Source organism: Chiloscyllium plagiosum, chromosome 34, assembly GCF_004010195.1.
Source record: "Chiloscyllium plagiosum isolate BGI_BamShark_2017 chromosome 34, ASM401019v2, whole genome shotgun sequence".
Classification (NCBI taxonomy): domain Eukaryota; kingdom Metazoa; phylum Chordata; class Chondrichthyes; order Orectolobiformes; family Hemiscylliidae; genus Chiloscyllium; species Chiloscyllium plagiosum.
The window spans coordinates 38,707,993-38,734,349 of record NC_057743.1 but is presented as its reverse complement, the minus strand read 5'-3'; the positions used below and the strand labels follow the sequence as shown (position 1 = coordinate 38,734,349).

Below are 26,357 nucleotides of genomic sequence, written 5' to 3'. Positions count from 1 at the left end.
TCCTGACACTAATATTTGCGTTTCTCAGAGAGCTGTGCCCTTTGGCCAATGCATTGTGCACATTAAATCGGGCTTGGGAAGGGGAGAAATGTTCTCGGTTTTCCCGCTAGTATGTGGTTATGAAGTGTGTTGAATGGGATGTGTCAGACACAATTGACAGAGCGAGGGGAGGGGAGAGATGCGCACCAAACGATGAGAAGTTTCAGTCTTACCATCTGTGTATTGTTACAGTACAGACACTCCAACCCCTCTTCAAAACCACCTTAGCTAGTCCAACTGTGGTGTTTGCTGAACAGAAGAGCCAAACAGCAGCTCTCTGACACTCCCTTGCGATGCTCCACACATGGACGTTTGTATTTTAATTGAGTGTTTGTAGCATTCCATTTCAGAAAGAGTCTCTCACAGATCATCGTTGTGATAACACTCACTGAGTTTCTCATTCAGAAAATTCTCTTGAGTGGTTTGGGAAAAAAAATCCCTGCAGTGAAAAAGATGTTTAATCAATAAAGTTTATGAATTTTCCCTTGTATGAATTGTTAGACACACACACTGCCTGGAGAACAGATGGCATGTTAAAAGAAGTTTTCCTATGGAAGGCAGCTGTCTGTCAGTTGAAAAGTTTCACCTCAGTTCTGTGCTGTGAACATGACCATGTGCCGACTGCAACTCCACAGATATCGAAATAGACTCTTTCCCCCTTTTCGGTTCTGGCTCAGCTGTGGCTCTGTTGGAAAGCAGTGTCACCTCAGAATCAGAAGGTTGTGAGTTCAAGCCTCAGGCTGGGAGATTTCAGCATAAACATCCAGACTGGTACTTCAGGGCAACACTCAGAGGATGCTGCACAGTCAGAGATAATGTCGGTCAGGTGGAGGGTGGCAAAAAGGGAATGTTACTGGACCAGTAACCTGGAGCGCCATGCCCTAGGGACAGGCTCAAATGCTGATGGAACTTGAATTCCATTGAAAGTTAGTTTCTGTAATGATGATCCTTAAACTGTCATTGATAGCTGTAAAAACTCACGTAATGCCCCTTAGGGAAGGATATCTGCCGTCCTTACTTGGTTTGGCCTATGTTTGACTCCAGATCCTGCCCCTCAGAAATGACCAAGTCACTTGGTTAAAGGGTAATTAGGTAACAAATGCTGGCTGGGTGACACACCCATAGCCCACTAACTTACAGGGGGGTAACAATACCTTTACTTTAAGAATCGCTACTGAGCATGCACTGAAAGATCCATATTGTGATGATTAGATTCCCTACAGTGTGGAAACAGGCCCTTCGGCCCAACAAGTCCACACCGACCCTCCGAAAAGCGACCCACCCAGACCCATTCCCCTACATTTACACCCTGACTAATACACCTAGCACTATAGGAATTTAGCATGGCCAATTCACCTAACTTGCACATTTTTAGACTGTGGGAGGAAATTGGAGCACCCAGAGGAAACCCACGCTGACTCGGGAAAAACGTGCAGACTCCACACAGATAGTTGCCTGAAGCAGGAATTGAACCCAGGTCCCTAGCACTATGAGGTAGCAGTGCTAACCACTGAGCCACCTTGTCAGAACAAGATGGGGCCATCATTTCCCATACTTCTCAACAGTAAAGTTTGGAAATATTCAGTCTCCTCAGTGTTTCCTACACTGTCTTTCAGGTGAGATGGTAAACCAGGTGGCATTCACCTGTTCTGCTGCTCTGGATTGAGAATTAAATCCCATGGTGCCATTCCATGAGGAGCATTCCATTCTCTCCTGATCTCCAGGTCCATGTTCTTCCTTCAACAAACGCTTCAAATGCTTGTTATCCTGTCTGCCTTTTTCATTGCTAATTGTGGCATTATTAAGGGCACCTATTTCCACCTTTCAAGCCTCGCCCTTCGTTCTCAGCTCATCTGCTCAAAGTCCATGGTCGGGGAACGATTTCTGGCTACAACAAGTTAGCAAAGTCATCATCCGGTTTCTTCAGTCCAATCTGCACCCCCCCCCCCTTCCCCCGCCTTGTATAAACTGGTGATTATTCTAAACTCCATGGACTACTTCCCAATTTGCAGAAAGTCCTCTTTACCCATCTCGCCATGGCTCCTGGTTAAGCAACTCCTCAATTTTAAATTCCCATCTTTGTTTCTAGATCCTTCCATGACCTTGCTCATCCCTAGCTTGGTTCCCTCCTCCGGCCCCCACAACTCTCTGAGGAAGCAGCTCTCCATTAATTCTGGTCACTCGCAAATCTCCAATTTTAATTCCTCCACCATCAGTGTCTGGGCCTTCAGCTGTTCCAGAAGTCCCGCTTGTGACCTCAACACCTTCATCCTCACCTTCATCCTTCAAGACTTTACTTCAAATCTGCCTCTTTGACCAAACGTTGACCAAATGTCAGCCCTAATATTTCCTAATGTGGCTCAGTGAACAATTTTCCTCTACTGTCACTGGGTTAAAATCCTGGAATTCCCTCCCTAAGGGCATTGTGGGCCAACCCACAACACACGGACTGCAGTGGTTCAAGGTGACAGCTCTCAAGGGGCAACTAGGGACGGGTATTAAATGTGGCCAATGGTGCCCAATTCCCATGAGTGAGTTTTAAAAAATCAATTTATAACCTCTGTGAATCACCTTATGACATTTTGTTGAGTTAAGGGCGGTGTATAAATATATTATTGTTGTCAAATCTTGCTAGATGCAGAATTCTGTGCAGTTTAATATTCTAGTATCTGAAGCACAATGTGGGGTTATTGTAACTGAACCAGGAGTCCAAGAAGCGCTCACTTTCCACAGGATTGCCACCCTTCACTTAGCTTACCTGCATCATTCGGTTCTGTGATGGAACTTCCTTCTATTCATGGGATGTGGTGTCGCTGGCTGTGCCCAGCATGTATTGCCCATCCCTAGTTGCCCCTTGAGAAGGTGGGGGTGAGCTGCCTTCTTAAGCCGCTGTAGTCTATGTCCTGTGGGTTGACCCACAATGCCCTTAGGGAGGGAATTCCAGGATTTTGACCTAGCGACAGTGGAGGAACGGTGATATATTTCCAAATCAGGATGGTGAGTGGCTTGGAGGGGAACGTGCAGAGGGTGGTGATCCCATGTTTCTGCTGCACTTGTCCTTCTAGGTGGTGGGGGGACTGCAGGTTTGGGAGGTGCTGTTGCAAGAGGCTTGGCAATTTGTGGCAGTGCATCTATAGATGGTACACACTGCTGCTGCTGAGTGTTGGTGGTGGAGGGAGCGGATATTTGTGGATGTGGGGCCAATCAAGCGGGGCTACTTTGTCCTGGACGGTGTTGAGCTTCTTGAGTGTTGTTGGGGCTGCCCCCATCCAGGCAAGTGGGGAGTATTCCATCAGACTCCGGACCTGCTCTGTTTTTATTGCGCAACTGTCCCTGAATCAGCCCACATCCAAATGGCGGACAGCTACAAAAACACCAGCCGAGTGAAAACAGCACAGTGTTGGGAGCTTCCAACTATGTCCTGGTACACTCCACCCTCCAAGGTTTCTGCCAGGGTGGTAAATCTCCTGCAAACCAATGCCATCTGTCCCTGATGGTGCCAACCAACCCATGGTCATGGTTCAAGCAACTGGCATGAAATGCAAAGCTGGATGTCGGGGTGTGAATAGACATTGGAGACCACTCCCTGTGGATGTTTCACGTTAGTGAGAGTGAGTGCCAATGCACCTCAAACGGCTGCAGGACGAAGCAAGTCATTGACACCAAATAAAGAAGAGACTGCAGCCAGCGATGTTTGCACCAGGAAGCTGGATTCATTTGCTGGATACCTGCAGCCTGAAACAGACCGTCCTGATTTACCTTCCCCATTGTTTTGTACACTTTCGTAAAATCACCCCTCAGCCTAAAATCAAAATCCTGCAGATGCTGGACATCTGAAACTGAGCAGGTCTAGCAGCATCTGTGGAGAGAGAGAGAGAGAAATGGAATTAATGCTTTAGAAAAAGAACCATATTTGACCCAAAAATGTTAACTCTGTCTCTCTTTCACAAATGCTGCCAGACCTGCTGGGTTTCTGCATCACTTGCATTCAATCCCTGCAGTGTGGAAATAGGCCATTCGGCCCAACAAGTTTACACCGACCTTCTGAAGAATATCCCACCCATACTCACTATCCTACTCAATGCCTGCAACCCTGCACTTCCCATGGCTAGCCTGTACACTGTGGGCAATTTAGCATGACCAATTCACCCTGACCTGTATTTCTTTGGACTATGGGAGGAAACCGGAGTACCCGGAGGAAACCCACACAGACACAGGGAGAACGTGCAAACTCCACACAGACAGTCGCCCAAGGCTGGAATTGAACCCAGGTCCCTGGCGCTGTGAGGCAGCAGCACTAACCACTTTCTAATTTTATCTCACCTGTCAGATGCCTCTGTTCTAAGGATTAGATTACTTATAGTGTGGAAACAGGCCCTTCGGCCCAATAAGTCCACACCGACCATCTGAAGCGCAACCCACCCAGACCCATTCCCCTACATTTACCCCTTCAGCTAATACTACGGGCAATTTAGCACAGCTAATTCACCTAACATGCACATCTTTGGATTGTGGGAGAAAACCGGAGCACCCGGAGGAAACCCACGCAGACACAGGGAGAAAGTGCAAACTCCACACATTCAGTCGCCTGAGGTGGGCATTGAACTCGGGTCTCTGGCGCTGTGAGGCAGCAGTGCTAACCACTGTGCCACCGTGCCACCCATACAACACAAGGAAAACATGCAAACTCCACACAGACAGTCGCCCAAAAGAAAACAATACTGGCCTGTCAAATCTATGAATATGCACTAGTAGACCATCAGGAGGACAGACAAACTGCACAGTGCTTTCTGGGTGATTTGGAAAGCAGAGAAAACAAACACTGAGGTAATGCAAGCTGGTGATACTCCTTGTTTTCCAATCCCCCCATGGCCTCACTCTGCTTACTTCTGTAACCTCTACCAGGCCCACAACACTCACACCATTCAATACCATCATGGCTAATCACCAACTCAATCCCCTTATCCCGCTTTCTCCCCATATCCTTTGATCCCTTTATATATATATCGATCTCCTTCATGAAAGCATTCAATGTTTTTGCCTCAACCACTTTCTGTGGTAGACATTTCCACAGGCTCCCCACTCTCCTCATCTCCATTCTAAATGGCCTACGCTGCATCCTTAGACTGTGACCTCCAGACTCCTTGGTCAATGGAGAGATCCTGGAATCTCTCAAGCTCTGGTGGGAGACTCAAGGCTCAACCTTCAACATGTTCCAGGACCTTGGCCTCTCGCTCTCCTCTGGCAGGCCCCGGGGTGGAAGGGAAGGGGATGGGGATGGGGATAATCCCCCTCCATTTTATTCTTGCCCTAACCTTCACCAGTCTCTTTAAACACTGAGGCAGCCCCCTCTCCACCACCTTGGCTCTTGGTAATAGCGTGAGAAACACCACGATGAGGATTAAATAGGGAGTGGGACTATAAATAAAGCGTTTGATAGGCGGGAGTTTTATTAGTGCAGCATAGCTGTTAGTTGTGGGTCAATATATGCTGCTAATGCAATACAGTGCATGCGATCCCCTTGCTGTGTTTAACCTCTGAAGGACGTTTTCGCAGTTTTATGAAAAAAATCCCAAGCAAACAAGGTTGCACTCTGTCAGCATCTGCAGCCAATGCTGCATCTCAAACTGCACTGTGTGATCCCGACCCTCTCTTCGCTGTGAATTGATAAACATTCCCCCTTTAGGAATAAAACTGACTCTTTCTGACTGAGTGCAAAATGTGGGGGTGCCATTAATGGAGACTCACCACCCTGGTCAAGGGAGCTTCCAGCCGTACACTGTGGTCTTAGTTCCCTCCCTGCTCATATCGCCACAAGGAAAGTCAAGAGAACGACAACAGTGTCTTCAAGGTCACAGACTGGAGAGCAAAAGCAATTAAAAGTGCATTTAATCTCATAGTAAAACGCACCCAGCACTGTCTCAGCTCTCACACACACAAAGGAGATTCCTGCTTCTTTCCATCTCTTCTTATTAAAGAGGAGTTGGTAAGGATTTTAATCAACCATCGACACATTCAGGCCAATAGTTGAAAATGAAATTGAATCAAACCCTTGCTTATTGCGTCAATGAAGGTGTTTGCTCCCCTCTCCAGGTCTTCTGACCTTATTAGCAGGAGGGGGTATTGACCCTCCCTTAGCCACAGAAGCACATCACCATCATGTGACCCCCCCCCTTGCAGTTTCAGGCCTGCACACTGTCAGAAGTTAATAAACTATCACCACCGCCAACACAAGAAACAAAGGGTGTACATTTATATAGTGCCTTTTATGACCACAGCACGTCCCAAAGCTCTTTTCAGCCAATGAAGTAATTTTTTTGGGAATGAAATCACCGTTGCTGTGTAGAAACATGGCAGCCAATTTGCTCACAGAAAGCTCCCACGAATAGTCCCATGACATTGATCTGATTGTTGTTTCTGTGATTCCCAACCTTGTTAGGATGGTACTATTCATGGAATTGTGACCAGTCCAGACAGACTGTACCCAAAGTGTTCATATCAAACTGAAAAAAAGCCCCCAGGTCCTCTCCCAGGGGCTGTGTCGAGACTCAGTGATGTTAAATGTGTCTGAAAAGCCAAACAGCTCGGAGTAAGAAACAAATTCAAATTAATCATTTCACTGAAGTCAGTAACCTGAGGGAGTGAATCTTATGTATTTAAAGCAGTAGGGATATCAGACTAACTGGACCGCTGTGTTGGAAAGCTCACACAGACTTGGAGCTGAAGGACCTTCTCATAGAATCCCTAGACTGTGGAAGTAGGCCATTTGGATCCTGATGAAGGGCTCCGGCCCGAAATGTCGATTCTCCTGCTCCTCGGATACTGCCTGACCTGCTGTGCTTTTCCAGCACCACTCTGATCTTGACATTTGGTCCATCAAGTCAACACAAACCTCTGAAGACCATTCCACCCTGAACCCTCCGCCCCACTCTATCCCTGTAACTCTATACTCTTCACAGATAACCCTCTGACATATTCCTCGGCAAAGACATTTGTCTCAGGGTGGGATTGACCCTGGGTCCCTGATACTGTGGGGCAGCAGTGCTAACCACTGAGCTGCCTGATGTTATACTGTTCCGTGTTCTTGTGTCAGTTTTAATTAGGGCACTTCCCACGGAAGCAGACAGGGATTGGAGGTTTCTCACTTTCCTCATCCTGGAATTGTGTGGTTTTCTTGGTGCCTGCTTTTCGAACACAAGAGTCTTTGTCATAGCAACATGCAAGGAGCCAATTAGATTGGCTCCAAGTGATCAGTCACTGAGGCGAGAAGTTTTTAATTAGGTGATCAGAGCTGTTGTGCACTCAAATGAAAAAGACAATGTTTTGGGAATTAATGCAGACGTCTTAATCAGGGTTAAGCAACACTGATACAGCATCACACAAACACAGCCCCAGTCCAGTCATTTCCACATCCCACTCGGAGATATTGCCATCAACCACGCAAATAGCAGTTAGCAGGAATACGAGGCAGCTGCCGCCAAGGAACAAGACCACTGTGGGGGGAAAGACCACTGTTCAAGGGAAGACAACTATCTGGGAAAGACCACTGCCTGGGGAAGACCACTGTCTGGGTGAAGACCACTGCCTGGGGGAAGACCACTGTCTGGGGAAGACACTGTCTGGGGGAAGACCACTGTCTGGGGGAAGACAACTATCTGGGAAAGACCACTGCCTGGGGGAAGACAACTATCTGGGAAAGACACTGTCTGGGGGAAGACCACTGTCTGGGGGAAGACCACTGTCTGGGGAAGACACTGTCTGAGGGAAGACCACTGTCTGGGGGAAGACCACTATCTGGGGGAAGACCACTGTCTGGGGGAAGACCACTGTCTGGAGGAAGACCAATGACTGAGGGAAGACCACTGTCTGGGGGAAGACCACTGTCTGGGGGAAGACCAATGACTGAAGGAAGACCATTGTCTGGGAGAAGACCATTGTCTGGGGGAAGACCACTGTCTGGAGGAAGACCAATGACTGAGGGAAGACCACTGTCTGGGGGAAGACCAATGTCTGGGGGAATACCAATGTCTGGGGGAAGACCAGTGTCTGGTGAAAGACCAGTGTCTGGTGGAAGACCACTGTCTGAGGGAAGACCACTGTCTGGGGTAAGACCACTATCTGGGGGAAGACCACTGTCTGGGGGAAGACCACTGTCTGGGGAAGACACTGTCTGGGGAAGACACTGTCTGAGGGAAGACAACTGTCTGGGGGACGGCCACTGTCTGGGGGAAGACAACTGTCTGGGGGAAGACCACTATCTGGGGGAAGACCACTATCTGGGGAAGACCACTGTCTGAGGTCTTTCTGCTGAAGTTAAATGGGGATCAGTTTCATGTATGTAAATATAATCTTACACAAGTAAGAGATGCTTTGGGTGTTTTTTGTTGGATAGAATTAAACTCCAATGTTTGTTTGTTTTCTTCATTTTTTTACTATACAGAACCAAACTGCTTCAGTGACTATATTTTGTGAATGAAGTATAGTTTTGAAATTAAGAAAAAAAGTGTAGCCAGACACCTCAAACTATACTTGCTCACTCAGAGCGATCTGCACCCCATCCCAATTGAACTCTGGGCTGAGTCGTACCTGTTGCTGAAACACTCTGGAAGCTCAGGCATTTTCCTATGCACGGTATCCCACTCCCCACCTTACCTCTTCAAAGGTGGATGACTGGGAATCACTGACGGGGGTGGGGGGGGGTTCAAATCATTTGAATTGTGACTCTGAAGAATTAGAGCAGCTGGGGGGTGACAAGAGGATGGTGAGGGGTTGAAGGATTCTGGATGGGTGGCAAGGTGTTGAGGTACCTCTTGTAATTAATGAAAATGTTCAAGGAATGTCAGAGATAAAGGAACAAAAATAGGCAGGTTTATTTTTTTTCCTGCAGAAAATACAATTGAGAGCATTGAGGACAACATATTGTCTCCGTAGAAGTAGCAATGTCAAGCTAAGAGAGAGACTTAGGGGTTCGGTAATAAATACATCAGGCTGGGTTTGATCTTGTATTGAGGCTTTTTGTAAATCTGAAAGAAAGACTTGCATTTCTATAACACCTTTCACAACAACTGAATGTTCCAAAGCCTACAAGCACTTTTGAAGTATTCTTCATGGTCGGAATATAAATGTGACAACCACACTTCACACAGCAAGCTCCCATGAGCTGCAAAGAGATAATCAGCAGATAACCTATTATTTTGTGATGCCACTTGAAGGGTAAATATTTGCCAGGATCCTGGGCAGCATTCCTTGGATTTTCTTCAGAGTCAGGAATACGGACTTTCTTACACCTTCCTGAGAGGACACAGAAGGTCTCAATTTGACTGAGCCTCTGAAAGTCAGCTGTGTGAACATTGCTGTGTCTCCTCTGTAAGGTTCTGCAGTGTCAGCCTTGTTTTCTGTGCTTACATTCTAGAGTAGCACTTGAACACACAACTTTACGATTCAGAGGCAAAAGTATGGAAGGAGCTGTCAGCCTGTGTGCAGAGTCCTGGTCTCTCTATTCCAACAGTGCCCATTAAATCCCAGGCGGAATGGATTCTAAAACTTATGTAAAACCTTCGACTCTGGGCAGCCATTCCTTATACAGATACGTGCTGCTAACTTCCCCCACCGCGTTCTTCTTCCTCTTACTACCCTGCCTACTGCTCAAAGGCAGGGGTTGTTAGCCACAGGTCCATTGAACTGTCCCTTAGTTTCAACTCAGAATGAATCTTCATAGACTTGCTGATCAGGATGCTTAAAGATACAGACTAAGTTAAACACAGCTGCATCTTAAGTAACTTTCATTAATAAGTTCTTGATCACTTCTAACCCCGTGAGCTGACAGCAGGAGATCTATTGGTCTCTATTCTGCCTGTGTTCACCTAGGAGGAAGTGAGGACTGCAGATGCTGGAGATCAGAGTTGGGAGTGTGGTGCTGGAAAAGCACAGCAGGTCAGGCAGCTTCCAAGGAGCAGGAGAATTGATGTTTCGGGCATAAACTCTTCATCAGGAATCAGATTCCTGACGGTGGGCTCTTGCCCAAAACATCGATTTTCCTGCTCCTCGGATGCTGCCTGACCTGCTGTGCTTTTCCAGCACCACGCTCCCGTCTCTGTGGTTCATCTATTAGATGCATGCAGTGCTGAAAAAACACACTTTCTGTTGAAGCTTTCCATCTTACATTCATCAGGACAGTTTGCAAGAATACCAATAATGTGGAAAATCAGCGTGACAGTCCTCTCATCTGTATAAATGTTGGTTTTCCCCTACAATGGTATTCTTGCAAACTGTCTTGAATGTAAGAAGAAAATATTCAACGAAACAAATCTTTTCTCAGTAACACTTCAGCTCTGTCCTACCAAATGATGATTAATAACATTACATACTGCATGTCCTTCCCAAATGAGTTACACTTACTTGCTGTAACACCTTCCCTGTCACTCTGTCCCCAGCAAACATTTGTCTGCTTTTTTATTTAATTCATTCACAGTTTGAGGGCACTGATGGCCAGGCAGTCATTTCTTGCCCATCCCTAACTTTCCCTGGGGCAGTTGAATGTCAACCACATTGTTATGACTTCTCCTCCTGACAATCATTGTCAGAATCTTAATCCCAGATTTTTTATTGAATTCAAATTCCAGGTAAAATTTGAACCCAGGTCCCTCAAAGCATTACCTGGGTCTCTGGATTAATATTCCTGAAATAACTTCACAGAGGCCAGTATCCCACCACCAAGACACACATTATTTACATATGCACAGTATACTAGCTCTGGCCAGCCAGCTCAGAGTCAGTCCTTGAACTGAGGGGATTCTGAATCCCTCGTTTATATTTATTTTTTATTATTTAATCCCTTGTTTTTTTTGTGAGACACAATGAAAGACACGAGGTGTACAAATCTTTATTCAGTTTCCACCACCAAAAAAGGGCAATGCTGCGTGATCAAACAGTGAAGGAGAAGGCAGGACAGGGATTAAATCAAAATAGAGTTGGACAGGGAAATAATACACTCCACTCCCTGCGGTGCCCACCTCTTCCTGAACAGCTCAAGGGTATTGGTGGACACGCATGCTCCTTCTCCAGAGACACCTGGGCCCTAACATTTAATTCCTTGTTTTCTTTCTTATGTAGGCCAGACCAGGTAAGGATGGCAGATTTCCTTCCCTGTGTGACATTAGGGAATCACATCTTGTTTTATGACAACCGTCAGAGATTACACCGTCATTATTAGGCGAGCTTTTAATTCCAGACTTTATCAAATTCAAATTTGATGATCTGCTATGGTGGGATATGAACCTAACCTGTTAGCCTGGGTCTGCTAGATTACTGAATACTGAAATAACTCCGCAGAGGCTGGTATCCCGTCACCTTAATCCCTTGTTTATATTGATCAGCCGGGCTACCTGATTGGCCCAGGTTAACGGTGGTCCTGTAGTCAACAACATCCACCTGGGTCCAATCACTACAAGTCCAAGGATGTTATCACGAGACCATCAACTTGTCCATCACAAACACCATATCCACTACCTTTTTTGGAGCTTGAACCCTAACTCTGATATAAAATGTCAGGTATATTGAGCAAAAAAAAATCCATATTATTGCACTGAAATTTTTTTCTTCTTGTAGCAATGCTTCAAAACTAATTCATGAAAGCTTTGTGCTTTTCTGAGTAATTTTCTTTCTGTTTGACTGTTGCCCTGTTTCCTTCCCTTCAGTTTTCATTACTGTATTAGATAACATGAATAATGCACAGTTGGTCAGTATTATAGACCTGTCAGAGCATTGAGGAGACAGACCTGGATATATAGTCCTTCTTGCTCCTGAAATAAAAGTCAGATTACCTTAGCAACCAAGTATTATCGTCTATATATTCTGTTTTTTCAATTTCCTGCAGAATGCCTATTAAATGAGTGTTTATGAATGTATATAAATAGTCAGGAACCAGACTGCGAGTCAAAGAAAAGATTCTTGAAACCATTTCCTATGAAGGAAATCAGTAGTTAGAATTTGAAATACTGTGTGTTGTAAACATACGTGACCTTCTCTGTTACGCCCAGGTGACCTCAATCTTCCTTCTAAGGCTTCTGTGAAAATACTTTAAAATTTATGTCTTCCACTTCCTCGCAAATTTTTTTTTGTTCCAGATGATTTTTCCAAATGACTGTCCTGGTGTCTGTGACCACTGGTGTTAATATGGTGGTGGAGAAAATGACAACATTACTGAGCCCCTTGTTTATTCAGCGGTCCTCGATATGGGGACAAAGTCAGGGATAATTCAAGATAAAATGCAAATAAATCCAAAGTAAGCCCTCACCTGAAAACTCTGATATCCCTGTAGCATGTTGTAAGATATATTGTTCCAGCTCTCTCGGTCATAGAGAAGCCATATAAAACAAGCTCTTTATACAATAACTCGGGGGAAATTTCCATTAAGTTCCTATTAAGATACTTAATAATCTCAATGTAATTGGAATGCCAAACCACTGTAAATCCATAAACATATTCAGTCTTTATATAAAGAGGATGCTATATCGTGTAACCTTTGATATGTTAATGAAACCGTTGTGAATGACCTTCCAACATATAAACAATATTCTTCTGCAAACTGAAACTATTCTAGCCACATGTATATGACAAAATTTGTTTTTGTTACTTCTAGGAAATGGAACAAAGTTTTGTTCCAGGTAGCTGGTGTCAGCATTGGGCTTGGCCAGTCAGGTCAGTTATGGGTGTTGATTAAAGCTGAGCAATGTGCCTTTAACCAGGAGAGCACCTCTTGCTATATCTGCCTGGTTTTATTCAGGTGTGGAATGTGAGCATTGCTCTGTTGCCTGGCCCCAGCTCTCCTTTCTCCATCACTGAGAAAGTGATGGTGAGTTGCTTTCTTGAACCACTGCAGTCCTTGAGCTGTAGGGTCACCAACAGTGCCATGAGGAAGAATTTTGACCCAGTGACAGTGAAGGAACGGCGATATATTGCCAAGTCAGGATGGTGAGTGGCTCAGAGGGGAACTTGCAGGGGGTGGTATCTGCTACCCTTGTCCTTCTGGATGGTAATGGTCATGGGTGTGGAATATGTTGAAAGAGGCATCTAGTCATCTTCATACACCAGCACCTTCGTTCTCTGTTGAAGTGAGATTACCAATTACCAGGTACAAATTGATGAGTATACTGGAGCCTGTGCCTCAGTAGGAGATGCCCCTATCTTCATTAAAGCCAACAGGCAGAGTACCATCCAATCTTTAGTCTGATCTAGATTCAGAGTGTTAGCATGATGCATTGGTTTTATTTCTGCCCTCCGAAGAGAAAACTGTTGATATTCTATTCAGAAAAATTTGCCTTAAATTCATTTCTTGCCACTTCTCAGATCTGATGTTGTCATCATTTCCCACTGTGTACCTTTCCTTGCCAACACCTACATTGTCCACTGGCTCTGGGCACCCCCCCATCTCACCATCTTCACCTTACTTGGCAACGTACATGATCATCACATTGGTGCATATTGTGTGACGCCCCATTGAATTGAATCTCAATTGGATATCTTGGTAATTAGCCACAGTCCACGAAGACTGTGGGCATCTTTCTTCATTAGAGAGAGAAACTACTGCGCTTCCCTTTCATTCATTGCTAGGCCAGCCATTCATTGCCTGTCCCTCATTGCCAGAGTGGGTAGTTAAGAGTAGAATAGAATAGAATAGCAAGTTATTGTCACACGTATTTTTACAAAAAAATACAGTGAAAAGTTTTATAAGACGCCATGCCATGGTGCCTAAATTTATCACAGAAGTCATAAATAAGAAGAAAAAGAAAGTAAAAGTATACCGCCTTTAAATTAATGGCTCCTGGATTCAGGGTACGCTGGAAAACTGAGCTGAGACTGCCACGCAGGACCGAGCCGAGACTGCCCACCTCACTGAGACAACACCTCCACGCTGGGCCACTGAAAATCCCAGAGGTTGTATCCGAAGCAAAGACAAGACCTCCACACCAGGACTATACCTCCACACCAGGTCTACACCTCTGTGCCAGGACTATACCTCCACACCAGGACTATACCTCTGTGCCAGGACCATACCTCCACACCAGGACTATACCTCTGTGCCAGGACCATACCTCCACACCGGGACTATACCTCTGTGCCAGGACCATACCTCCACACCAGGTCTACACCTCTGTGCCAGGACCATACCTCCACACCAGGTCTACACCTCTGTGCCAGGACCAGACCTCTGTGATGGGACTAGATCTCTGTGCCAGGACCATACCTCCACACCGGGTCTACACCTCTGTGCCAGGACTATACCTCCACACCGGGACTACACCTCTGTGCCAGGACTGTACCTCCATGCTGGGATTAGGCCTACACGCTGGGACTAGACCTCCGTGCTGGGACTAAAACTCCACACTGGGACTAAACCTCCATGCCAGGACTATTCCTCCATGCTGGGACTAGGCCTTTGTGCTGGGACTAGACCTTTGTGCTGGGACTAGACCTCCGTGCTGGGACTAGACCTCTGTGGTGGGACTAGACCTTTGTGCTGGGACTAGACCTCTGTGCTGAGACTAGACTTCCGTGCTGGGACTAGACCTCTGTGGTGGGACTAGACCTCTGTGCTGGGACTAGACCTTTGTGCTGGGACTAGACCTCCGTACTGGGACTAGACCTCTGCGGTGGGACTAGACCTCTGTGCTGGGACTATACCTCTGTGCTGGGACTAGACCTCTGTGGTGGGACTAGACCTCTGTGATGGGACTAGACCTCTGTGGTGGGACTAGACCTCTGTGATGGGACTAGATCTCTGTGCTGGGACTAGACCTCTGCGCTGGGACTAGACCTCTGTGGTGGGACCAGACCTCTGTGGTGGGACTAGACCTCTGTGCAGGGACTAGACCTCTGTGATGGGACTAGACCTCCGCGCTGGGACTAGACCTCTGCGCTGGGACCAGACCTCTGTCATGGGACTATACCTCTGTGCGGGGACTAGACCTCTATGATGGGACTAGACCTCTGCGCTGGGACTAGACCTTCACGCTGGGACCAGACCTCTGTGGTGGGACTAGACCTCTGTGGTGGGACTAGACCTCTGTGATGGGACTAGATCTCTGTGGTGGGATTAGACCTCTGTGATGGGACTAGATCTCTGTGCCAGGACCATACCTCCACACCGGGTCTACACCTCTGTGCCAGGACCATACCTCCACACCAGGACTATACCTCTGTGCCAGGACCATACCTCCACACCGGGACTATACCTCTGTGCCAGGACTATACCTCCACACCGGGACTACACCTCTGTGCCAGGACTGTACCTCCATGCTGGGATTAGGCCAACACGCTGGGACTAGACCTCCGTGCTGGGACTAGACCTCTGTGGTGGGACTAGACCTTTGTGCTGGGACTAGACCTTTGTGCTGGGACTAGACCTCCATACTGGGACTAGACCTCTGCAGTGGGACTAGACCTCTGTGCTGGGACTAGACCTCTGTGCTGGGACTAGACCTCTGTGGTGGGACTAGACCTTTATGCTGGGACTAGACCTCTGTGCTGGGACTAGACCTCCATGCTGGGACTAGACCTCTGTGGTGGGACTAGACCTTTGTGCTGGGACTAGACCTTTGTGCTGGGACTAGACCTCTGCGGTGGGACTAGACCTCTGTGGTGGGACTAGACCTCTGTGCTGGGACTAGACCTCTGTGGTGGGACTAGACCTCTGTGATGGGACTAGATCTCTGTGCTGGGACTAGACCTCCGCACTGGGACTAGACCTCTGTGGTGGGACCAGACCTCTGTGGTGGGACTAGACCTCTATGCGGGGACTAGACCTCTGTGATGGGACTAGACCTCCGCACTGGGACTAGATCTCCGCGCTGGGACTAGACCTCTGAGCTGGGACCAGACCTCTGTCGTGGGACTAGACCTCTGTGCGGGGACTGGACCTCTGTGATGGGACTAGACCTCTGCGCTGGGACTAGACCTCCGCGCTGGGACCAGACCTCTGTGATGGGACCAGACCTCTGTGATGGGACTAGACCTCTGTGGTGGGACCAGACCTCTGTGGTGGGACTAGAGCTCTGTGGTGGGACTAGACCTCTGTGGTGTGACTAGACCTCCGCGCTGGGACCTGACCTCTGTGGTGGGACCTGACCTCTGTGGTGGGACTAGAACTCCGTGCGGGGACTAGACCTCCATGCCAAGTTGTTGGATTACCCAGAAGCCACCAAAGAAGACCTCCTCGACTGGATGGGATCTCCATGTTGGGATTGGAGATCCACGGTGGGCCAAGACTGCCACACCGTGAGACTGCTACCCCACATTGATGTAGGGGAGGAGGTCTGGAGTCACTTGTAGGTCAGACCAAGAAAGATTCCATTCCATCGTAAAGATGGATTGTGTTTCATTTTCTCTTATTACAATTGGTAATGGTGACATGTTTGCCAATTTAATGGATTCAGATTTCACCATCTGCCATGGTGGGATTCCAAACCAGGTCCTGAGAGAAATTAACCTGGGGATCTAGATTATTAATCCAGTGACAATACCACCACCTTGCCAACACACTTGGGGTCTAACTGTCCATTGCTTCACAAACATGAGTCACAATGAGGAGCTTACTATCACAAGGAGTACAGCAATATTCTGGGGATGGTTCAAAAGAACATGTGTTATTGTATTACCCGATGGTTTGCGTCATTTATTACCACCCAGTTGTATTTCCCAACAGCTACTTCTATTTTATTTCATGATTTAAAATAAAACCTGTCATCTCTGGCTATGAAGTAACCTCACTGAGATGTGTTAAATGCTTGGTTAAGTGCTGATGGTTGTTTCTCATTGTGAGTGGGCGCTCACACACGTTCTGTAGTGTGGAGTTCACAGTTGTTAATTATAGCTGGATTATTTTAGCAGAAGGATTATCAGTTTCAGTATATTTTTTGATCACTCACACGAGGAGCTCAGAATGAAACGCAAACAAAAACGGTAATGGGGACTCTCTCCACTCAAGGTTCATGCTGGTCACCTGCATACTCTGGAAGCGGAGAGGATTCAGAGGAACTTTCAGACTAAAACCTGACTCATGGTGTGGGTTTCTGTGTCAATATTCAGAGTAGACTGGAGCAGTTCAAATATTGCACACTAGCCCAGTAGTTGAAGCTCAGGCTCAGTAAACCATTCTTTGCATTTTCCTAAAATCAATGAGGGTATCACTGGCCAGGCCAGCATTTATTGTCCATCCCTAATTGCCCAGAGGGCAGTTAAGAGTCAATCACATTGCTGTGGGTTAGGAGTCACATATAGGCCAGACCAGGTAAAGATGGCAGATTTCCCTCATGAACCAGATGGCCCTGTAAGCACAATCAGCAATGATAATACCGTCAACACTAGGCTAGCTGTTCTATTTAATTCAGGATATTTTATTAAATTCAAATTTCACCATCTGCCGCAGTGGGATTTGAAACCACTGAACAACAACTATAGTTACATTGGACTGTGTTTCATCATCACTAGCATTGGTCATGCCATTTGAGTATTTTAATTTGCAAGGTGTGTGGGCTGTAACCAAAGTAGCTAGTTTGGCAGGAGTACCACACGGAAGCAGCCAATGTAATTGCGTGGTTTAACAAAGATCCTTCCTTTGCACCTTTCTCTTTCCGTTTTGATATTCCCATTTTTTTTTGTATGAATTGCGGCCGTGATCTTCACAGTCATTCCCGATGGAAACCAACAACAGCTTGCATTATATAGCAATGTAAACAAAGTAAACTGTCCCACAGTAGCCCACAGGAGCCTAAAATGATGGGAAGTTGCCACTGAGCTAGAGAAGGAGGCATTAGGGCATCAGGTGTTGAAGGCTTGGTCAAAGAGGTAGGTATAAGGGTACCTGGTCAAGGGGAGGGGGTTGTCTAGTGGTACTGTCACTGGACTAGTTCTCAGGGTCCAAGCTCAAGTCCTGACAAATGGTGGAGTTTGAACTGAACATTTAAAAACAAAACAAATATGGAGTTAAGAGCCTAATGATGATCATGAAATTATTCCATTGTTGGGGAAAATCCCATCTGGCTCACTGCTGTCTTTTAGGGAAGAGAATCTGCCATCCTTACCCAGTCTGGCCTACATGTGACTCTAGACACATAGCAATGTGGTTGACCCTTAAGTGGAGCACTTAACTTTATGAGTAATAAATGCTAGCCTAGCCAGTGATGCCCTTTTCCTGTGAATTAATGAAACAAAGCAGGCTTTAGGAAGGAAATCAATAAGATCCCCTTGTCATGTACAACTATGGAAACAAAACATTTTTCCAGAACTGAGAAATTCTCAAATTCTGGTCAAGTTGCACCAAATGTACTGATTGGTTTCCAGAATCTAAACCTCGTACAATAAATACAATAATGAATTAGAGGGTGACATGGTGGCTCAGTGGTTAGCACTGCTGCCTCACAGTGTTGGGTTTGATTCCAGCCTCGGGCAACTGTCTGTGTGGAGTTTGCACATTCTCTCCGCATCTGCGTGGGTTTCCTCCGGGTGCTCCGGTTTCCTCCCACAGTCCAAAGATGTTCAGATTAGGTGAACTGGCCACATTAAATTGCCCAGAGTGTTCAGGGATGTGTAGGTTAGGTTCAATAGTCAGGAATAAATATAAGATAGGGAAATGGGTCTGGGTGGGTTACTGTTCAGAGGGTCAGTGTGGACTTGTTGGGCCAAAGGGCCTGTTTCCACACTGTAGGGATTCTATGAATGTAATGTAATGTTGCCAATGTACCAGGAATTTACCATTAGTGCCATACAATGTAGAATTTTGTTTCTGCGTTACTTACTGATGTTGCATGTGTCGATATAACAGAAGCATTCTGCATGCATTGTGGAGTTCACGTGCAAGCAGAGCTATCTCCTCCCCATATTGCTCTTCATCTGTACATTTCCCCACAGGTAGATGAGGCTACAGTGCCGTTTACATCCAAGGGAGCGGAACTGGTCAAGAAAATAGTTTTAAAAAGCCACAAATGTACCAAATCCATTGCTTCCTTTCCCGGGATCATCAGAGGAATTAGAGAAATTTATCAAAGCTAGATTTGAGTGTTGATGAATGGAAGCCATTGGTCAAAGTAGTAGGGGATGGTTCTTGTTTATTCAAATTTTTATGATGATCATTTCATCGCCACAATGATGCCTTTTAGTCAGATGTTATAATTAAGGCTGGTGTAGTCGGACCATGGTACAGGAGAAGTACGGCGGATCCTGGAAATCTGAAATAAAAACAGAAAATGTTGGAGAAACTCAGCTGTTCTGGTGACATCAGGAACAGAGTTAATGTTTCCAGAACTTTCTGAAGAAGTGATACAAGGCTTGAAATGTTAGCTTTGTTCCTCTCTCCAAAGATGCAGCCAGACCTGCTGAGTTTCTCCAGCACTTTCCGTTTGCATTCCTGCATTACTCTGACAGCTTTGCTTTGTGCAATTTGCTTGAATCTTAGTTCATAAGGTATAGGAGCAGAATTCCACAAATTCACAACCCTTTGGGAGAAATAGAGTCACAGAGTCATAGAGGTGTACAGCAGGGAAACAGACCCAACTCTATTTTAAATGTGCTGCCCCTTATCCTAAGACTATGACCTCTTGTCCGAGAATGTCCCACAAGATGAAGAATCTGCTCCATGACTATCTTATCCACACCTTGTATTGTCTTGAACACCTCAATTTGAGAGTATAGGCCTTTCTTAATCAAAACAAAGTTATTGTAAAGGTCCAATAATATGGAATGACAGTATTTCATGTCCTTTTGGTAAATGTGAAACTGATTTATACTTGTTAGTTTGTTTTACACTGTGAAGATTCATAGCGTGTCTTTCCTTTCTTTCCGATTTCCTGCTGGCTCGCTGAATTGAAGGTGAGTGAAGTTTATGCACTGAAGACAACTCAGGAAATCTCAAGATGGCTGCCAAGAGGAAAGGAGGCCTAAAGCTGAATGCTATCTGTGCCAAGCTGAGTCGGCAGGTTGACTACAACTTTGAGGCAGAGCAGACTGAGCCAGACCACAAACCTCAAGAGAACAACAGTGCTGATGGGCTGCGTCATGGCGACCAGGAGGGGGACACTGACACTCCCGATGGACTCCATGACATCCAAAAGTTGGAGGAGGACAAGAAAAGGCGGGAAGCAATAGAGAAGTGGGTGAATGGGGAATACATGGACGAACACGGGGAGCGTGGTGAAGAAAGGCTAATAAAGGCTGGTGACAGTGCGTACATCGCCCCCGAAGGGGTCTACATGGTGCAGCCCAAAGGTTGTAGTGATGAGGAGGACAATGATGGGGCTCAAGGCTCACTCGATGGCAGTTACATGGATGACAGAGATTCTGAGGAAGTGGGACTGAAAGAGGAAGGTTACAACTCTTCCAGTGAAGCCAGTATCAGACAAGCCAGTATTGCCTCTTCAGGTGAGCAATACCTCCCTTTTTTTGACAAATATACTCCCAATGTTAGTTCTGGTTTAATGAGGTTTTGCTAAGATGGGGCACTTAGCCTTGTTGCTAGTTGAAAATAATTAGGAAGACCGATCCCACTTGTTCATAATAAGGCACCTTGATAAATATAACTCCTCTTGCTATTGTGAAAAGCCTTATCTCTTTGATGTTCTGACACAGGAAGTCCAAACATAATTGAAGCTAAAAGAGGCACTTCTGAGTGACCTGGCTAACTTGACTCTTTGTGAAAGAGATAAAATTTTGAAGGGATAAAAACTGCACCCTGAATTATTTCCAATGTTTTTTAGCCGAACCTGTTCCACATGCTAAGTCTACATTTCCAAAGTGCATGTTGACAAGACATTGCGATGTCCTGGATATAGGTATGGGCATGGCATCATGCATATCATTAATTTTATGTTAAGTAATCCATCCGACAGAAGCAAGTAAGATTTTGTGGGTTTTGAACTCTCAACAAGACTCATCAACGAGGTAAGGATCGGGATTAAACATATTCAAAGTCCCTTGAATTTTGTGAAGGTAAGTGAGTTGTGTTATCACAAGGAGGAAGTGCACATGGTCAAATGGACTGGAGACTCATGATATGGTGATAGATTTCGGCATTCACTATACTGGCTGCTGACCAACAAAATAAACTCAGTGAGGTGTTGATGCTAACAGGCATTTCTGTTGCATTTTTCCCCTCAAAGATTTGGGCATGAACGCTTAATTATCAGAGCTATAATTAGCACATCTCTGATATAGGATTTCCTTCTGAATGTCAAGTCTCACAACAATTAAGAATTGCATTAGAACAAAAATAATCTAGAAACTGAACATCGGGCTCAGCGATGGAGTTTACTTCAAAGGAGAAATGATTTCTCAGCTTGTGTTGAAATGGCAGTGAGGGAGCCCAATTCCAATTGTTTGCCATTTGAGCTGCTTCGGTTAGAGCCAGGCTCTGGGCTGCCTTTCACAGTGGAGTTTGCAGGCTTGAAGTGCAAAGATTAGGGTACTTCATTTAATGCTCTCCAGTGACACTTTCTGTCCAACTGGCCTCTGATACAGAAATAAGGAATTATCTGAAACCCCGGTCGCTAAAGCAGGGGATGACATCATTGTGAGGAAATATGATAAGGTCAATACATTTTTACACTATTTTTAAAGTAAGATTATCTGACACTCTGTCAGAACAGATTATTCTTGCTGGATTCAAGCCTTAAGAGGCCATGAGACTTTGCATACCTTATGTTCCCCTGACCTGTGTGCCTGAGCCCCATGCACCAAAAGCAAAGCTTCAGCTACTTCAGAACGCTACTCGCTGAACACAGGAACATGGGAACAAGGAGCAGGAGGTGGCCATTCAGCCCCTCGAGCCTGCTCTGGCCATTTGATCCAATCATGGCTGATCTCATCTCAACACCACTTTCCTGCTTGCTCCCTATAACACTTCAACCCCTTACTCATTAAAAATGAGTCTATCTCCTCCTTAAATTTACTTAATGTACTCCCAGCATCCACCGCATTCTCGGGGGGAGTGAATTCCACAGATTCACAATCCTTTGAGAGAAGTCATTTCTCCTCATCTCTGTTTTAAATCTGCTGTCCCTTACCCTACCATGACCTCTCTTTGACCCATGAGGAATCAACCTCTCCACATCTACTTTGTCAATCCCCTTTAGTGTCTCCTACACCTCAATTTGATCTCCTCTCAATCTTCTAAACTCCAGAGAGCATAGGCTTAAACTGCTCAATCTCTCTCTTCTGTACTCCAGGCATGAGAGGATTAATGTATATTTCATATTTCAAATGATAAAAGAGGACGCATTCAAAACCACGATGAACAATCTGAGGCATTGCTTTCACTCCACCATCTCCTTCTCCGCATCATTGATTCACGGCAGATAAAAGCTATTCCCGTTTTTGTTTGGTGACCCTTGATTCACTACCCATCTTAAAACATCCTCCTGATGGAAGTGTGAACATATTCACTACTGTGCCCCACACCAACTCAGAAATCCACAAGATCCCTACATGAGTGAACCCGTCTGGTTCACTCATGTCCCTTAAGGAAGGAGACCCACTTTCCCGGCCTGGCTTGTATGTGACTGTAGACCATGTGGTCGACTCTTAACTGAGATGGACAATAAGGGCTGGCACGCCTATGTCTCATGAATGAATTAATAAAAAAAACTACAAGTATTATTTAATAAGCAAGCTGAGTATTTGGAAAACTGAATTTAGTCCCATAATTAGGAAGATAGGACCAAGAGGAAACCCATTCAGCACCTCCACAAGCTGTTCAATCAGATCACGGCTTTTCTGTGTTATATTCCATCTTCCTATCTTATTTGTATCACCCTTAATGCCCTCACCTATCAAAAACCCACCAGTTTTGGAGTTTTTAGCTCACCCAGAGTCTGCAGCACTTTGTGGGTGAGGTGGATCCAGACTTCTCCCAGACTCACTTTCTGCTGTTCGGGTTCTGTGGTCACTGAGAGTCTGCAGCTGGTGTAGGGAAACACCTACCATTTTACATTCAGTTGGTTAAAGCAAGGGACAGATTTAACAAGGGAAAGGCAGCTTCGTAGTTATGTTACAGGCAAACCACCTGGGGATGTGAATTTGAATCCCTCAGTGGTAACTGGAAATATAAATTCAGTTATTTAAATAAATCCAGGGTGGAAATCTTCTGTCAATTACGGTAACCCTGAAACCATTGGATTGCTGTGAAAACTCACCTTGATCACTAATAGCATTTTTATTTTAGAATCCCTACAGTGTGGGAGCAGGCCATTTGGCCCATCAAGTCCACACCAACTCTCCAAAGAGCATCCCACTCAGACCCCACCCCATCCCTGTAACCCTGCATCTCCCATGGCTAACCCACCCAGCCTGCACATCCCTGGACATTATGGGGTAATTTCCCATGGCCGATCCACCCTAACCTGCACATCTTTGGACTGTGGGAGGAAACCAGAGCACCCGGAGGAAACCCACGCAGACAGGGGGAGAATGTGCAAACTCCACACAGACAGTCGCCTGAGGGTGGAATCGAACCCGGGTCCCTGGTGCTGTGAGGCAGCAGTGCTAACCACTGAGCCACCCTCTATTGAATTTTGACATTCATTCATGCAATGTGGGCATTGCTGGCTAGACCTGCATTTATTCCCTTTCTCATGTTGCCTCTAATGGGGTCATTTCAGAGGACTTTTACAAGTCAATCACATTGCTGTAAGTCTGGAATTCCATAGAGGCCAGACTGAGTACTGTCCTTCCCTAAAGGACGTGAGCGAACCTGGTGGATTTTAATGACAATTGAGAGTGGGCATTTTTGAACTACCTTTTAATCGCAGATTTTTATTGAATTCAAATCTCACCAGCTGTCTTGGTGAGAACACTGGCCTGGAATTTCTAATCTAATGCACTGCCACCAAAGGATAAGGTCAGGTAAAGTTGCCGTAGTCCCAGATGCTGCTCTCTTATTATAGAGAGATGTTTCCATGGAGTGGTGGAGTCCAGAACTAGAGGGCATAGGTTTAGGGTGACAGGCGAAAGATTTAATAGGAACTTAAGGGGCAACTTTTTCATGCAGACGGTGGTGCTTGAATGAGCTGTCGGAGGAAGTGGTGGAGGCTGGTACAATTACAACATTTAAAAGGCATCTGGATGGGTATATGAATAGGAAGGGTTTGAAAGGATATGGGCCAAATACTGGCAAATGGGAGTAGATTAATTTAGGGTATCTGGTCAGTATGGACGAGAATGACTGAAGGGTCTGTTTCCGTGCTGTACATCTCTATGATTGGTGGTGGTTTATCCTGAGGGTCGCTATGCCTCAGGCGAGAGGAGAGGTTGAGAAGGAAAATAGCCCCAGCTGATGCAGGAATTGAACCCACGCTGTTAACCTCACTCTGCAATGCAGACCAGCCGTCCAGTCACCCACCACTGTCTCCTCCATTTACCGCTCACGCAGTCTGACATGACTCCAAATCCAGAGCCAACTGGCTCCTTCATAACTCCCACATGATACGGCCCCAGCCCCAGTCAGTGTTATTGGGACAGGCAAGAAATGCCAGTTTCACCAGTGATGCCCACCTCCTGTAAATTAATTTTAAAAAGTGTGTCTGAAGCATTGCTGTAATGGCTCCTGTATGTATGAACGGAGCACTGAGTTCGGTGCTCTATCTGTTTCGCAGAGTTGCAACATTTAAGGCCTCTTGGCCTGGCTTGACAAACAACTGGATTTCCAACTATTCCCCAAGATTTTCCACCCTGAATGTCTGTTCCTCACCATCAGAGGAGATAATGCAATACCAGCTGTGCCTTGAAGGAACATGTGAGGAGAGAAGCTCTTGTATTTAATGAAAATCTAGTTTGAAATGCTGATGGTGATGTGATATTTTCAAGACGGCAATATAACGGTGCTTTGATTTGTCTTCTAACTGTAACGTTGAGTTAGATTCAAGAGATTTTCTTATGAATCCTCCTTCTCTGACATGGAGCTGTACTCAGAGAGCATGTATCAGAAGGTTGGAGGCACACCAATTATTCTCTACATGTTAAACTGTTCGAAAACACAATGATGGACTGTGACAGCTGTCAGCTTTAATAACTCTCCTCTCCCCACCCTCCTGGTTGCTCCTTACAAGCCAAAACTCTCAGGGTTTTGAAATTCCTGGTGACAAAATTTTACACATATCTTCCCAAAACAGTGTCACCAGCTGTCATACCTAAGGCAGGATGAGGGAGGCGTTGGTGAAATCAATTTCGCTGTTATTGCATTAAAGAGAACCCATGTCAGTCCTAACGTTGAATACCAAGGTGGCTCACTGGTTAGCACTGCTGCCCCACAGCGACCCAGGTTCGATTCCACCCTCAGGTGACTGTCTGTGTGGGATTCACATGTTCTCCCTGTGTCTGCGTGGGTTTCCTCCGGGTGCTCCGGTTTCCTCCCACAGTCCAAAGATGTGCAGGTCAGGTGGATTGGCCCTGCTAAATTATCCAAATTGTCCAGGGATGTGTGGATTAGCCATGGGTAAATGCAGGGCTACAGGGAAAGGGTAGGTCTGAGTGGGATGCTCTTTGGAAGGTCATTGCAGACTTGATGGGCTGAATAGCCTGCTTCCAGATTTGTACGGATTCTATGAGAAGAATTCTGCTCGAATTACTGGCTAACCTTCTCCTCTCAGATGATCCTAGAGGCAGGAGTAGACCATTCAGCCCCATGTATGTACTGCCCCATTCTGGTTCATGGTTGATCATTGACCTCAGTGCCATTGTCCTGTGCTGGTCTCATATTCCGTGATGTCCATAGTCTCTGATACTTGCCACCTGAAGGTAGCAGCTTGTTCTGCAGTAACAAAGAGCGCTTCGTCTCTCTTCACTCCCAGTTCTTGTTCTTCATGTGGAAAGTGGGCACTGGGAGGAGGGGGGAGTCATTGGGTAAATGGAGGATAGCAGATCTCCCTGGTCACAGCTTTACTCCACCTTTGCCGACCCAGATTTGGCACATGAGTCCTGAGCAGTTCCCTCCTTCAGTAGCTAGGCAGTTCAGAAAGAATCCTGCACTGTCCCCACAAAGATCAGCACTGAAAGGGCACCTGCTTGGTTATTGTGGCTCAGAGTTCACTACACAATCAAAGAAAGATGCAGAATTCCTTCGCGGGTCCTTATCACCATTTGTTAAACAGACAAAGGGCAAAGTTCTCTTGTCCCATTGAATAATATTGTAGTCATAGAGTCATAGAGATGTACAGCACGGAAACAGACCCTTTGGTCCAACCTGTCCATGCCAACCAGATATCCCAACCCAATCTAGTCCCACCTGCCAGCACCCGGCCCATATCCCTCCAAATCCTTCCTATTCATATACCCAT

General features: G+C 46.0%; 1 protein-coding gene across 9 annotated transcripts in view; it reads left to right on the top strand.

Annotated features, from left to right (window-relative positions):
- Window positions 1-26,357, top strand: part of casz1 (castor zinc finger 1) — a 385,070-nt gene that overhangs the window by 256,783 nt on the left and 101,930 nt on the right. For all 9 annotated transcript variants that reach the window (XM_043676251.1, XM_043676248.1, XM_043676247.1 and 6 more), the window contains exon 5: window positions 19,903-20,451. In XM_043676251.1, the coding sequence (XP_043532186.1) occupies window positions 19,947-20,451 (505 nt within the window). In that variant the 5' untranslated portion in view covers window positions 19,903-19,946. The remainder of the gene's footprint in view (window positions 1-19,902; window positions 20,452-26,357) is intronic.